Raw genomic sequence first — 12,701 nt, forward strand, 5'->3', positions numbered from 1 at the left:
AATTTTACTACACAAATTTGTATGGTAAATTTGAAGAGCATTGTAAAAGTCTTTAAAAATTCTAGGAACCACAGACTAAAATAGAAATTTGAAGCCACATACTATCTATGCTGCTCTCTCGGTTAACCTGAAGTTTCTATCTTGATAAGGCTATCAAAAATATGAGAATTAGGTGGGTAAGAAAAATAGCTGTCTTTTATTAACTTTTGTTCAGACTCCCAATGGAAAAAATTAAGACACTTTTCTCATCTAAGAGCACAAACACTATACCCTCATAGCAAGGCCTTGGTAAGGAATGAGAGTTTTGGCATTACACATGAAAAACTAAAATGCACATCTGAGAGAGGATAACTACATTTATTGAGCACCTTTTAACATTTCAACCTTTTTCCTAATTTATCTTTATTGCTGAAAGTATTACGGACGTCTCCTCTCTTCCCTCCTGACCCCCTCCACCCTGACATCAACTTTTTACATTAGATTTTAGTATTCCCGTTTTGTAGATGATAAACATGAGGTTCCAAGTAATTAATTACTTGCCCGGGGACTCAGAGCTAGTAAGTAACTGCCAGGGCAGGCTGCAAGTCTGTTCTTGACATTCTACGGAGCTGCCTCCCACGAAAAGCCAAGCACTCACTGCTGTCGTAGATGGCATCTGATACCACGGGTTCCAGGGGCCTGGTGAAGCTGCCGGTGCTGTCAGGGAGGAAAGCTGTAAACATGAGCCGCACCACGCTGAGGTCCATCTCCTTCGCCTGCTGAAGAGCTGCCTGGCGGATGATCTCCTTTTCCCGATCTAGGACCATACAGCACAGGGCAAGGGTGAAGCGAGAACATTTTAGATGGAGTGCTTTTTTCAAGCCCCAATAACATAAGCTTGAAATGAAAAAAAAAATTTTTTAATTCTTCATGTTGTTAATAAAAATTTTAAATTTATCCCATATATGTCATCCAAAATTAAAGCCATCTAAAGAAGATTTGCATTTCCTGTGGATTACGGTAAAATCTGTCCTCCATGTAGCAAAGTGCCTCTCCTTTCCTCTCTCTCCACGAACTCTCCCTTTTCTCTCTACAGTAAGAGTTGAAGATACAAACAATGTGATGGACTAGAACGGAATAAACCACTGTGCATCAGTGGTTTAGTGAAATGTGAAAATTAAGTATCCCAAAACTCTTTGAGCACAGAGACTGTGTTCATTCCACAATGCCTAGCACCCTCCTTTGCACATAGTAGGTACTCAGAAAGTACTTTTGTTTTTTTTGTTTTTTTTTTTTTATATATTTTATTGATTTTTTTTTTGATTTTTACAGAGAGGAAGGGAGAGAGATAGAGAGTTAGAAACATCGATGAGAGAGAAACATCGACCAGCTGCCTCCTGCACACCTCCCACTGGGGATGTGCCCGCAACCCAGGTACATGCCCTTGACCGGAATCGAACCTGGGACCTTTCAGTCCGCAGGCCGACGCTCTATCCACTGAGCCAAACCGGTTCCGGCAGAAAGTACTTTTGAAGCAACTAAATGACTCAACTACATTTGGCTCCTTCCTTGCCCCTGATGGAACTTTCATGCTGATGGATATAATCATAATTATCTTATATCATAAAAGGTGATAATTCAGGTGATGAGGACAGTCCAAGAGCTACGGATGAAGTGATATGGAATTCCAAAGGAGGGGAGAACCCAAAGGCTTTGGAGCAGAAGAGATGTTTGCTCTATAACTTGAAGAGATGGTAGGACTTGCACTTATGAAGAGGGTGAATAAGGGCATTCTAGAAAGAGGGAAGATTCAAGTACAGAAAGAATGTGGCAAGGTGAGGAAGTGAGAAACCATGGTGCCTTCTGCAGTAGTTCAGTTTGACATGAAGGGACATGGTGGGAAATCGAGTTGGGAATACAGACTGGGGCCAGCTCTTGGGAGACAATAAGTCAGGGGTGGGCAACCTTTTTGTGAGTGTGTGCCAAAACCAGCAAAATCTCTGATTCAAAATTCTTCTGCGTGCCAACCCTAATTTTTTGAGAACATGTTACACCTACTTGATATCTCTTAAGGTGTATGTATGTGAATAACCTTGAAGAAATAATAAAATTCATTCGAGCATCAAAAACACAGTATTGATGATGAAAAATACATTTATTTTTTAATGTATACATGTACACTGATAGTCTGACAGAAAACTTTATGACTCCGTTTGATATTATCAGTGGGGCTTTTGCTGCTGCATCACTGATGACAGAGATTTTACATCAGGTTATATTTCGTGACCTTCAGATATGCACAAGCTACTACTTTCATCCGTCAGGCTACTCCTATTATGAGACTTAACAAAATTCATCACTGAGAACAAAGATTCACAAGTGTATGTGGATGAAAACATGGAGAGTAATGCTGTTGCAACGTTTTTTAAACAGAAAAAATTTTCTGGAATGGCATTCCAAGTCCTCAATAGTTTGTTTTCAACACTACTGAAATTGCTCTTCCCCTCTCTCATCAATCCATGTCTATGGTCTTTAAGATAACTTGTTATGTAAAATTATTTATTTATCTAAGATGTACCTACACTGAATTTATCTGAAAAATAAAAAAGTCGATATTAAGAAAAAAATTGTAAATGGAAGATTATAAGAGAGGGTTTCGTGTGTCAGCAAAAGTTACTGGCGTGCCATGTTTGGCACGCGTGCCAGGGGTTGCCCACCCCTGCACTAAGTAGTGGTGAGATCCATCTGACCATTGGGTGTAAACTGGATTAGAAGTGGGGAGAGACAAAACAGAGCAGCAAAAATGGAGTGGAGCACGAGAGAGAGCACAGCATAGATGGACTACTAGCTGGACATGCAGCACATAGTGGAGGAGGGTCAAAGATGATGAGGAGGTTTAGAGTCTGGATATCAGAAGATGGAACATGGTGGAAAATGATGATTGGATCATCTGAATGTGAGCTCATCTGGCCAGACTAAAGGAGAACATATAAAAGCAGAAATGGTACAGGTGATGGGACAAGGTTTGGGGCTGAAAGAAAAAAATATGAGCGAAGGCAGGAAAACATAAAATCATAGCATTTTAATGACAAAGACAATAGTTTATAATGTGCCTGAAGTATCCAAAGAAAGAAAGATTCCTTATAAGAGGGTGAGCTGGGGGAGATAAAAGAGAGGAGCTGTTTTTAAACTAAGTCTTGAATAATGAATTGGTTTTGACAGGTTGAAAAGGGAAAGGTGGTTTTAAGTAGAGAAATACACATACAAAGGTATGGAGGTGCACGACTGTTCAGGGGGCAGAGGTGGGCAGAGGTAGGGGCAGGTGGGACTGAAGATGAGGCTAGAAAGGTGGGCGGGGCCAGACTGTGAGGGCTTTGTATGCCAGGCTATGGAGGTACAGATTTTATTCTAGAGGTAGCAGGATGTCATCAAAGGTTTCTGAGCAGGAAAAGAGTGGGAGCAGCTTGGGGTACAGATTGAGAGAAAGAGAAACTTGAGGCATCCAGATGAGGACATAGTCTACACACGAGAAATAAGAGCCTGAGCTCTCAAAAAAGCAAGGATGGGAGAGTGACACTCACCTGTGAGCTGCCGGTCTCCTCCACCTTCTGCTTGCAAATAGGCAAGTTCAGGATGCACCAAAAGTCCGGGATTATAGCCCCTAATGCACGCATCTGTCATTCGTGCTTCCAGTGTTTCAAATACTTTTTTCTTTGTCACATGAAGTATACCTAGGTTTGCAAAGCTGGATAAATCAAAAACAACCAAAGGTTAGGCAGTCAATGACTGGAATATATGGTTTCACTTGAGCACAGAGAATTTAAAAAACACACACACAGGTCCTCAATCACTGGGGCCCACACCATAGTCAAACACGTTAGTATTTCTGCAGAAATATATAAAGTAGACTCACCAAATGGGAAAATAAAGATTATAACCAGCTGTCCCTTCAGAACAGATTGGGTTTTTCCACTAAATGAGTCTGTGGTAAATTTAGCAAAACCTTTCGGTTTTTAGAGTTTATTAGACTTTCAAATTATGATGAAGGGAGTGGGGTAGACAGGCATATATAACCTAATAGAAAATTTTACATGGACTCATTTTAAAGTATTTTCTAGGAGAGTTGTATAAAATATTTTAATTCAAATACAGTACTAACTTTTCTAACTTTTTCTCAGAATAAGAGGAATATTATATTTCGAATAATTTGTTGGTTTGTTTTTGGATTATCCTTGGATTTCTGAATGGAATTTAAAGTCTAGGTCCTGTTTGGGGTCCCCCTTCCAGGAATTCCACCTCCTCCTAGGTTATCTATAAGGTTGAAATTATTCATTACTACTAGAATGTTTCCTAATTCTACATGGATTCATGCCTGAAGGTATATCTGTAATCAGGGATGGAGAACCTTTTATCGTGATGGTTACATTCCTATAGGACAAAATACATTAATAAGCTAAATAAAGCAATTTAAGGGATTTCTAAAGAAAATATATAAAATGCTCCAACCATTTATTTTTTAAATAAAGTATATGAAAGAAGCATCTACATTATAAAAGACCAGGGGCCCTCACATCCTAAATGACCAGACGGATGACCAGTCACCAGGTGGGGTTGTGGGGGGTGGGGGTGCGGGGTAGTGGAGGGGTTCATGGGGGTGAGGGGGAGGTAAAGCAGGGGCGGTGAAGTTGTTAGCCTCTGGCCTGGGCTGGGCGGAGGCCTAATGACCTCACTGCTGCCTCGGCGGCTGCAGATCAGGCCCGGAGAGAGGCCTGGAGAGAGAGGCAGGGCCTAATCAGCAACCACCATGACTGCTGGCGAGGCCCTGGAGAGAGAGAGAGAGAGAGAGAGAGAGAGAGAGAGGTGGGGCCTGATCCGCAGCTGCCACAGAGGCTATGGATCAGGCCCAGAGAGAGGCCCGGAGGCAGAGGCAGTCAGAGGCAGTTAGGGGTGATCAGGCAGGCAGGCAGGTGAGCGGTTAGGAACCTGCAGTCCCAGATTGTGAGTCCCACAGGGATTGGGCCTAAACCAGCAGTCAGACATCCCCCAAGGGAACCCCGATTAGAGAGGGTGCAGGCTGGGCTGAGAGAAATCCCCTCCATGCACAAATTTCATGCACCGTACCTCTAGTCTTACCTAATAATAGACAAAAAAGTAAATTGACCATTCCTGTGCTACGCTCACCAGCCAATCAGGAGAGTATGCAAATTAACCCAACAAAGATGGCGGTTAGTTTGCATACATAGGCGTGAAGTGGAGGAGCGAAGACTGAAGGCTCTCGCGGAGCGAAGGCCTAGGTCCCGGGTGCCGGAGGAAAACTGGTGCCAGCAGCCAGGGGAAGGGAAGGCCTATTGCACGAATCTCTTTGTGCAACGGGCCTCTAGTATTTAAAAAATGTAATATAACAAACAAAAAAGCACTTTACTAAGGAGACTCATTCATTCAACAAATATTTACTCAACTCCTTATTAGTGTCAGGCAGGCAGTGTCCTATTGCTCCTATCAGCAATAAAGAAATCCCGAGTTTCATAGAACTTATATGCTAGTGCAACAACAGAGAAGAAAAGAAGCAGATTTTATAGTATAATCTAGAAGATAAGTGTTACCAAGAAAAATAAGGTAGGGAACAGAAGAAGTAGTAGAAGGCATGACACTTTAAAATAGAGTGAGGCCAGAAAAGGCTCATGGAAAAGACAACAACTGAGCAAAGACTTGAAGGAAGTGAGGGGGAAGACGTAGATATGTGGAAGAATAGCAAGTGCAAGCACCCTGAAGTAGGGTCATGCCTGGTGTTTTCTAAAAACAGTAATGGCAAGGAGGCCGAGTGGATAGAGGATAATGAAGAAGAGGTTCAGGGGTTCAAAGAGGGAAGTGGTAGCACAGATCTTTTAAAGCCCAGTAAGCATTTGGAAGGTCTTTTGTTTTACTCTGACATTCACCCAAAAAGAAGAAAAAGAAGATAAGTATAGAGAAGACAGAAATATATGACAACTGGATTGAATGAAGCAAATAATACAACAATGTGGAAAGACCAGATAAACGATGGAAAGAAAACATAGGAGCGAAGGTAGAATGAGATGAGCCTTCAGACAGAGGCCCACAGACAGAATGAGACACATGTCCAGACAGTGATAGGAGAAACTGGGATAGTTGAGACATAAACAGAAGAAAATATGCTAAGAGAGAATTTAAACTCCTTGAGGGCAGAGATATCCAGTATATAAAACAATGGATGTCTAATAAATATCTATTGAATCAATGAATGCATGAATTAATAAAGCACAGAAAAATACACAACATGGCATACTACTATGCCTGGAGGCATTGGTAATTTCTCAAAAACCAAATCTCCATTTTTTGGTCTTTTAAGCCTTATTCCTATAAAGAACATCCAAAACTATGGGAAAACGAGGTACTCTCCTAGGTAATGGCAATGGCAAATATATTTGTAGCACTTTACACTTTATCATCTATAGGGTACTTTTCATGTATACTATTTTATTTAATCCCTGTAGAAAAGGCAACATCCTCATTATTATTATGTGAACAGAGAATTTACTCTGGTAATAAATGAAACAATATAGAAGTCAGTCTTCTGCATCAAGTGATGATGGAGTATCAGAGACCAGAAAGAACCTTTCACCTTAAACAACCACCACAACAAAAAACAAATGAAAAAAAAAACAAAACAGTTTTCAGACACTGGACAATAGGCAGCACAGGACAGTGATTCTTAAGAAAAGGGAAACAAATACAATGAATCCTACAATTATGCTGGCTTACAGCTTAGAGTTTCTAGGCTGCAACACAGGAAGGGGGGCCCCAAACCAGACTTGGTGATCTCCCAGAGTTGAGGAGACAGAGTTAAAAATTTGAGGAGGCTAGAATTCACAGGCAGAGCCCCAGAGGGAAAAGAACTACATACAGAGAGATGCTCAGAGATATACAGGGGCTTCACCTTGAGTGCTCGGCTGAGTACTATCGAGCATGTTTGTGAGGAAATGACCCAAGGCTGGGAAAAGAACCACCAAAGAGGAGCAGGCAGACAATTCTTGGAGGACACACAGGGCTGGAATAATTCAAGAAATTTTGAAATACATAAATCATCAGGATGAATATTCAGAAATGCCTTACTAATGGTATCAAATTAACTCTAAAGTAAAGGCTGCTTTGGTTTCTCTAACAAAGCATAAAAGTAAGTCTAGAAAGAATCAAACTGTTCTCAAATTTACCTTTATCCCAATGCTCAAAAATATTTAAAAACATACAAAAAAAATACAGCATGTAATATCCAAAGTTCAAAATGTCTGCCATCCAATAAAAACAACAACTGCCAAGCATGCAAAGAAGTAGGAAAATATAACTCATAATGAGGATAAAAATCAATTAATGGAAACACATATACAAATGAGAGAGGACAAAGAATTTGTAGGCAAGTACATTGAAATTGCTATTATAGATATGGTCCATATAATCAATGGTCAAGAAAACAGAAAGCATTATGGAAGATAGAAAAGAGACCCCAAACAAACCTGTAGAGATGAAAACTATAATGTCAGAGAAGAAAAATACACTAGATAAAATTAAGAACATATTAGACATGACAGATAAAAAGATTAGTGAACCTGAGGACACAGTAATAGAACTATCTAAAATTAAACAGGAAAAAAATAAAAAATATTTTTAAAAGAACTGATAATGAGCTGTGACACAATTTGAAACAGCCAAATATACATGTGATTGGTGTCCCAGAGAAGAGGAAAAAGAGGAATGGAAAAAATATTTTAAAAAATAATGGCTGAAAAGTTTTTGACCAGAGATCCAAGAATTTTAATAAACCCTAAGGCACAAGATACATGAAAGACAATACACTGAAATCCATTATAATAAAATTGCTTAAAACTAGTGATGCAGAAAAAAATCTGAAAGGCTAATAGAGAAAAAAAGATACACTATGTGAATAGGAACAAAAATAAAAATGAGGAGAGATTTCTTGTTGGAAACTAAGACCAGCCAGATCACCCTAGAGCAGTACATATTGAGGACATGTAAGAAAAACATTGCCAATATAGAATTCTATACTCTTCAAAAATATATTTGAAAAACAAAGATGAAACAAAGAGGTTAAAAATGTACAACAACTGAAAGAATTTATCAGCATCAGATCAGTACTACAGAAAAATTAAAGAAGGGGCTTCAGGCAGAAGAAAATCAACTTAGATGGACGTCTGACTATGAAACAGAATGAAGAACACTGAAAATAGTTAATATATTACATTTTTCCTTATTTAAAATTTCTTTAAAAGATGATTGACTGTTTAAAGCAAAAATAAAAACAATATATTGCATCATGTTTTACACCAACATGTGTTATAATATATATTTACATATGTATATAATATAGTTATACATATATTTATTTAAACATATATATTTATATATATAAAATGTAGAATATATGACACAACAGCACAAAAGCTAAGAGAAAGGAAATGAAAGTTTACTGTTCAAAAGTACAGTATAGAGGAAATAGTCAATAATATTGTAATAACTATATATGGTGTCAGCTGGGTGCTAAACTTATTAGGGTGATCACTTCATAAGATATATAAATGTCTAATCACTATGTTGTACACCTGAAACTAATATAATAATGTATGTCAACTGTAATTAAAAAATTTATTCAAAATGAATACTATAAAATCAAATTTTTGAAAGGATAGAAATTGATTTTGACAAAAAAAGAAAGTATACTGTTCATATACTATACATGAAGAGATGTAATGTACTTAAAGTCAGACTTATTAACTTTAAGATGTATACTATAAACTAAGTGCTAAAAATACAAAAAGTTATAAACCAAATAGGGATAAAATGAAATCATAACAAATAATTAATCTAAAAGAAGGCAGAAAAAGAGGAACAAAAACAGATGTGACTATTAGAAAACAAAGAGCAAGATGATAAATCTGAACATAGCTATATCAGTAATTGGATTAAATATAAGTTATTTAAGTCCCCCAATTAAAAGGCAGTGTCAAATGGAATAAAAAAAGTAAGACCCAACTATATACAGAGAATATTTACTTTGAACATAAAGACACAAATAGGTTAAAACTAAAGAATGGAAAAAAATGTTCCAAACTAACATTAATCAAAAGAAAGTTAAGCAGCTATATTAATATCAGTTTAGGTAGAGTTTAGAGCAAAGAATATTACTAGGGATAAAAAGGATAATTTCATAATGAAAAAGGGATCGATTCATTAGGAGGACTTAAGAATACTAAATATTTATGTGTCTAATAAAAGAGATTCACAATATAAGCAGCAAAATCTTATAGAACTGAAAGAAGAACTAGGTATATCTATAAATATAGTCAGAGATTTCAACACCCTCTCTCAATAATTGATAGAACAAGTAGGGAGAAAATTAGTAAGGACACAGAAGATTTGAACAACACTATCAAACAACTTGACCTAATTGACATTTATGGAACGTTCATTCAACTTGACCAGGTTAATCATTCTTTTTTAAGTACCCGGAATCATTTACCAGGACAGCACATAGTCTGATCCATAAAACATGTCTCAATAAATTTAAAAGGATTCAAATCATACCAAGTATTCTCTTATCACAATGGCACTAAATCAGTTATCAATAACTGAAAGATTATTTAGACAGGAGTATATTTAAATGAAGACTGGCTATGTAATAATTGTTGAAGTTGGGTGATGGGTACACAGGGATACAAAGAATAGCTCAATTATATTCTTTCTATTTTTGTATGTGTTTGAAAGTTTCTATAATAAAATGTAATAGAAAATGAAGAACAGACACTATTAACACAAGCACCTTAAAAAATTGAGAATCATAAATGTTAAATACATGGGATGCAAAATGGCACAGCCACTTTGGAAAACAATGTAGCAGTTTCTTATCAACGTAAATGCATCCCTAAAATACCACTCAATAGTTACTCAAGCACAAGAGAAATAAAAACTTATGTTCACACAAAAAGTGTTTTTGTCATAAAAAAACTAGAAACAAACCAAATATTTCAATTAGAAGGAATAAACTACTGATATACACATCAACCTGGAGGAATCTCAAATACATTATGCAAAGTGAAAGCCAGATTTAAAAATGCGACATGTTGTGTGATTCCATTTGTATATCGTTCTGGAAAGACTAAACTATAGGGCTAGAAATCAGACCAAGAGTTGTCAGGGCCTGGAATGGGAGGAGGGCACACAGAGGCTTTGGGGGATGATACAACTGACCTATACCTTGACAGTGATGCATAGATGAGTATGTGTCAAAATTCATAGAACTGTTCACTTTAAAGGTTTGTATTACAGTATTTAAATTATACTTCAATAAAACCTGACAAAAATAAAAAAAAGGTGGTGACAGCTAATAAGACCAAGACGACAATCCTGTTTCTTACTCAAAATGCCACATTCTTCCACACCAGTGGTTTTCAAAGAGAAGTCTCTAGACCAGCAGTATCAGCATTACTTCAGAACTTATTAAAATGTAAATTTTGGGGCCCTCTCCCAAACCTACTGAATGAGCAACTCTGAGGGTGGGGTTCAGCAACTTGTGTTTTAACAACTCCTCTGGGAGATTGCCAGTCACGCTAAAGGTTGAGAACCGCTGCTCTACACTATGTGAGACCAAAGAGATCAGTATCTCTGGGAGCAGGGCTGGCATCAGTATTTTTATAAAGTGACCTAAGGTGACTTTAATTCGCAGCCAGGTTTGATATCCTCTGCACTGGGCCAGATGTTTCCAGCATCTTCATCAGCGGGGGACTGCTGCTGTCCTCTGGGAAGGTTCAAATCCCAGTGTCATTGGGTTGGGATTCTAAAGTTGCCCCTTCACCTGCCCATAATTCCGTTCAGGACTCAAACACTGACTTCAGAGCTCGCCTAAGATTTAAAAGCAGTCTACATATTTTGGAAATTATTCCCTTAGCACAGGGGTCCTCAAACTTTTTAAACAGGGGGCCAGTTCACTGTCCCTCAGACCGTTGGAGGGCCAGACTATAGTTAAAAAAAAAAAACTATGAACAAATTCCTATGCACACTGCACATATCTTATTTTGAAGTAAAACAACAAAACGGGAACAAATACAATATTTGTATTTGCATGTGGCCCGCGGGCCGTAGTTTGAGGACCCCTGCCTTAGCAGATGTATCATTGGCAAGTATGTTCTCCCATACAGTGAGCTCCCTTTTCATTTTTGTTGATGGTTTCTTTTGCTGTGCAGAGCTTTTTATTTTGATGTAGTGCCATTTGTTTATTTTCTCCTTTGTTTCCCTTGCCCTAGAGGTATTGGTAAATATATTGCTATCAGAGATGTCTGAGATTTTGCTGCCTATGATTTCTTCCAGGATTTTTATGGTTTCATGATTTACATTTAAGTCTTTTATCCATTTTGAGATTTTTTTTGTGTATGGAGTAAGTTGGTGGTCTAGTTTCATTTTTTTGCATGTACCTGTGCAATTTTCTCAACACCATTTATTGAAGAGACTCTCCTGAGTTCACTGTATGCTCTTGTCTCCTTTGTCAAATATCAATTGAGCGTTAATGGCTTGGGTCTATTTCTGGGTTCTCTGTTCTGACTCATTGATCTATATGACTGTTTCTGTGCCAGTTCCAGGCTGTTTTGATTATAGTGGCTTTGGAGTATAACTTGATATCTGATATTGTGATTCCTCCAACTTTGTTCTTTCTCAAGATTGCTGTAGCTATTCAGGGTCTTTTTTGGTTCCATGTAAATTTTTGGAGTGTTTGTTCTAGCTCTGTGAAATATGCCATTGGTATTATAATAGGGATTTCATTGATAACAAACTATCCAACTGAAAAATAAGCAAAGGACCTAAATACACACTTCTCCAAAGTAGACATATAGATGGCCAAGAGACATATGAAAAAATGCTCCAAGTCACTAATCATCAGAGAGATGCAAATTAAAACAATAATGAGGTATCACCTCAAATCTGTCAGCATAGCGATCATTAATAAATCAACAAATGACGAGTGCTGGTGAGGATGTGGAGAAAAGGGAACCCTAATACACGGCTGGTGGGAATGCAGACTGGTACAGCCACTATGGAAAACAGTATTGAGTTTCCTCAAAAAATTAAAAATGGAATTGCCATTTGATGCAGCAATCCCACTTCTAGAATATGTCTTAAGAAACCCAAAACACCAATCAGAAAGAATATATGCATCCCTATGTCATAACAGCACAATCTGCAATAGCTAAGAACTGGAAACAGCTCAAGTGGCCATCAGTAGACTAGTGGATAAAAAAGCTGTGGTAATTTACCATAGCTAAGATTTGGAAACAGCCTAAGTGCCCATCAGCAGATGAGTGGATTAAAAAACTGTGGTACATCTACACAGTGGAATACTACACTGCTATAAAAAAGAAAGAACTCTTACTCTTTGAGACAGCATGGAAGAACCTGGAGAGTATTATGCTAAGCGAAATAAGCCAGTCAGAGAAAGATAAGCATCACATGATCTCACTTATATGTGAAATCTAATGAACAAAATAAGCTGATGAACAAAATAGATCCAGAGACACAGAAGCATGAAACAGACTGACAAATCTCAGATGGAAGGTGGGGGTGGGGAGAGATTAACCAAAAAACTTACATGCATATATGCATAACCCACTGACACAGACAACAGTGTAGTGAAGGGCTGGGGA

At 37.9% G+C, this 12,701-nt stretch overlaps 1 protein-coding gene across 5 annotated transcripts in view; it reads right to left on the reverse strand.

Moving 5' to 3' along the window:
* The window catches only part of NFKB1 (nuclear factor kappa B subunit 1), a 134,911-nt gene that overhangs the window by 42,827 nt on the left and 79,383 nt on the right, over positions 1-12,701 (reverse strand). For all 5 annotated transcript variants that reach the window (XM_070392014.1, XM_070392032.1, XM_070392023.1 and 2 more), the window contains 2 exons: positions 3,561-3,724; positions 638-796 (listed from right to left, as the gene is read on the reverse strand). In XM_070392014.1, the coding sequence (XP_070248115.1) occupies positions 638-796; positions 3,561-3,724 (323 nt within the window). The remainder of the gene's footprint in view (positions 1-637; positions 797-3,560; positions 3,725-12,701) is intronic.

The sequence above is a fragment of the Myotis yumanensis genome, unplaced genomic scaffold (assembly GCF_028538775.1).
Source record: "Myotis yumanensis isolate MYYU_CA2020_CCGP unplaced genomic scaffold, mMyoYum1.0.hap1 SCAF_1, whole genome shotgun sequence".
Taxonomy (NCBI): Eukaryota; Metazoa; Chordata; class Mammalia; order Chiroptera; family Vespertilionidae; genus Myotis; species Myotis yumanensis.